At 40.7% G+C, this 2532-nt stretch overlaps 1 protein-coding gene across 1 annotated transcript in view; it reads left to right on the top strand.

Moving 5' to 3' along the window:
• RABEPK (Rab9 effector protein with kelch motifs) overlaps positions 1-2532 on the top strand; it is a 61051-nt gene that overhangs the window by 48671 nt on the left and 9848 nt on the right. Inside the window, exon 5 of the mRNA XM_006892620.1 lies at positions 1339-1500. Coding sequence (XP_006892682.1) covers positions 1339-1500 — 162 coding nt within the window. The remainder of the gene's footprint in view (positions 1-1338; positions 1501-2532) is intronic.

Genomic DNA, 2532 nt, shown 5'->3' with positions numbered 1-2532 from the left:
TATGTGTATATTATAATGTTATCTATATATTATATGTATATATATATATATGTATGTATATATGTTGTATATAAGCAGGAGAAGGACGAGCAATATCCTCCTGTGCGATTAACTACTTCCGAAAACTCACTGGAGGGCTAGCTCTGGGTTAGTTCTGACAACAATACACAACAACAAAATTATATTGTATAATCTATTGTTGAACGAATGGTTTCTTTTAAATATTTACCAGTAAAATATTTTCTTGTTCTTAAAAAAAACAACAACACCTTATCATATATCCCTTTTAAACAGTTCTCTCCCTCATCTCTTTCAATGCAGTATATCTAATTTATCCCATCTTTCTCAGTCTCCCCCCAGCCCCGATGTTAGTCCTGTTTTACAACAGTGGTACTGTGCAATATTTTTCCTTTTGTGACTGAGATATTTTACTCAGCATAATGTCCTCCAGGGTCACCCATTTTGTATAATATTTCATTAGTTCCTTGTTTTTCAGTTCTGCATACAGTATTCCATTGTGTGACTATACCACAGGTTCTCTATCCATTCATTTGTTGATGGGCACTTAGGTTGTTTCCTACTCTTTGCAATTGTGAACAGAGCCATGATAAACATGGGTGTGCATGTATTTGCTTGAGTGGTGGTTATGGTTTCTTTGGGGTATATTCCCAGTCGTGGAATTACTGGGTCAAATGCTATTTCTATTCGCAAGTTTTTGAGAAAGTGCAATACAGCCTTCCTTAGTGGTAGCCCCATTTTACACCCACCAGTCGTGATAAGGGTTATAATTTCTCCACAACCTCACCAGCATTTGTTGTTTGCTGTTCTGTTAAATTTTTCTATTCTGACTGGGAGGAGATAAAATCTCATAGTTGTTTTGATTTGCATCTCTTTTAGAGCTAAGGATTTTGAACATTTCTTCTTGTGTTTGTTTGCCATCTGAATGTCTTCTTTGGAGATGTGTCTGTTCATATCCTGTGCCCATTTTTCAATTGGGTTGTTTACCTTTATCTTGTTGTGGTAGAGGAGTATGATTTCTCAAAGAAAATATTGGATTCTTCTGAATGAGCCTGAGGCCCATTTTTCCAAAAGGAAAAAATGTTTAAGAAGGGTATTTGAAGGTTTCTAAAAACAGCTTGACCATATTCTTATTTGTACCACTGCAATCTTGGGAGTTTGGAGAAAATTCTAAGGAGTGCCCCCACTCATCTTTGTCTTTGATGGGCATGATAATATCCGTGCCAGGAAATATACTGAATCACTTGCACAAACTGTCCTTCAAGTTTAAAGGCCCACAAGTCTAGTTATTTTAAGTTGTGTGTCTTCTTTCTTGACCAGAAACCAGGACATGGACCACACCACAGGTGACCAGCCCCCCACCATCTCCAAGAACTTTCCACTCATCATCGGCAGCCATTGGGAACCAGCTATATGTCTTTGGAGGTGGGGAGAGAGGTGCTCAGCCTGTGCCAGATGTGAAGCTGCACGTGTTTGACGCAGGTATGGACTGTTTGGCACCTTGAGGCTGCCACTTACCTGGTTGGGGCTGCTACTTACCTGCTCAGGCCTCTCAGTGTAGAAAGAGATTGGAAAAGTAAATCTGAACTGAATGAGTATATCATGTCTGGTCTTGTTTGAAATTTTCCTGGGCTGATGTCTTTCCCCAGACAGCAAAATTCACATTTAAAATTTTAAAACATTTAAATAGTAAAGCTTATAAAATAGAAGAATAGTGAAAATTTTCCCTTTATATTTTTCTTTCCACTACTCAGACCAAATGAAAACCTGTTACGTTGTTGTTGTTGTTATGTGCTGTCGAGTAGCCTGAGACTCATAGCGACTCTATGTAAAACAGCCCTGAAACCTGCTCTAGCCTGTGCCAGTCTCAGTCTCTGGCACACCCATCCCGATTACCCCAGTTACGGAATCAATCCACCTAATCGAGGGTCTTCCCTTCCTGCGCTGCCCCTCCATCCTCCCAAGCATGATGTTCTTCTCCAACGACTGGTGTCAGGTGAAGCCTCAGAATCTTTGCCTCCAAAGGGCAGCCTGGTTTGACCCTCTTTAAGACGAACCTGTTTGTTTTCTTAGCAGTCCATGGTGTCTACAATACTCTTCTCCAACAGCACAACTCAAAGGTATCAGTTCTCCTATCCTCCCTAGTCACTGTCCAACTCTCTGATGCATAGCAAGTGATTGCAAAGACCATGGCTTGTATCAGGTACACCTTAGTCTCCAGAGTGACACCATTGCTCTTCAGTACTTTGGAGAGGTCCCTAACAGCAGAATTTCCCATCACAATAAACCTTTTAATTTCTTGGCTGCTGGAGCCAAGAGTGTTGACTGTGGAGCCAAGTAAACTAAAGCTGTGAACAATCTCAGTTTCTTCACCATCCATCCTGATGCTGCCAATTGACCCAGTATTAAGAATCTTTGTCTTCTTTATATTGAGCCTCAATCCATATTGAAGGCTGCAGTCCTTGACCTTCTGCAGCAAGTGCTTCAGGTCCTCCTCAGTTTCACCAAGCAGGG

Source organism: Elephantulus edwardii, unplaced genomic scaffold (genome assembly GCF_000299155.1).
Source record: "Elephantulus edwardii isolate Elephantulus edwardi_28Jun2011 unplaced genomic scaffold, EleEdw1.0 scaffold00116, whole genome shotgun sequence".
Taxonomy (NCBI): Eukaryota; Metazoa; Chordata; class Mammalia; order Macroscelidea; family Macroscelididae; genus Elephantulus; species Elephantulus edwardii.
The sequence above is the reverse complement of the archived record's forward strand: the minus strand, read 5'-3'. Positions and strand labels throughout refer to the sequence as shown.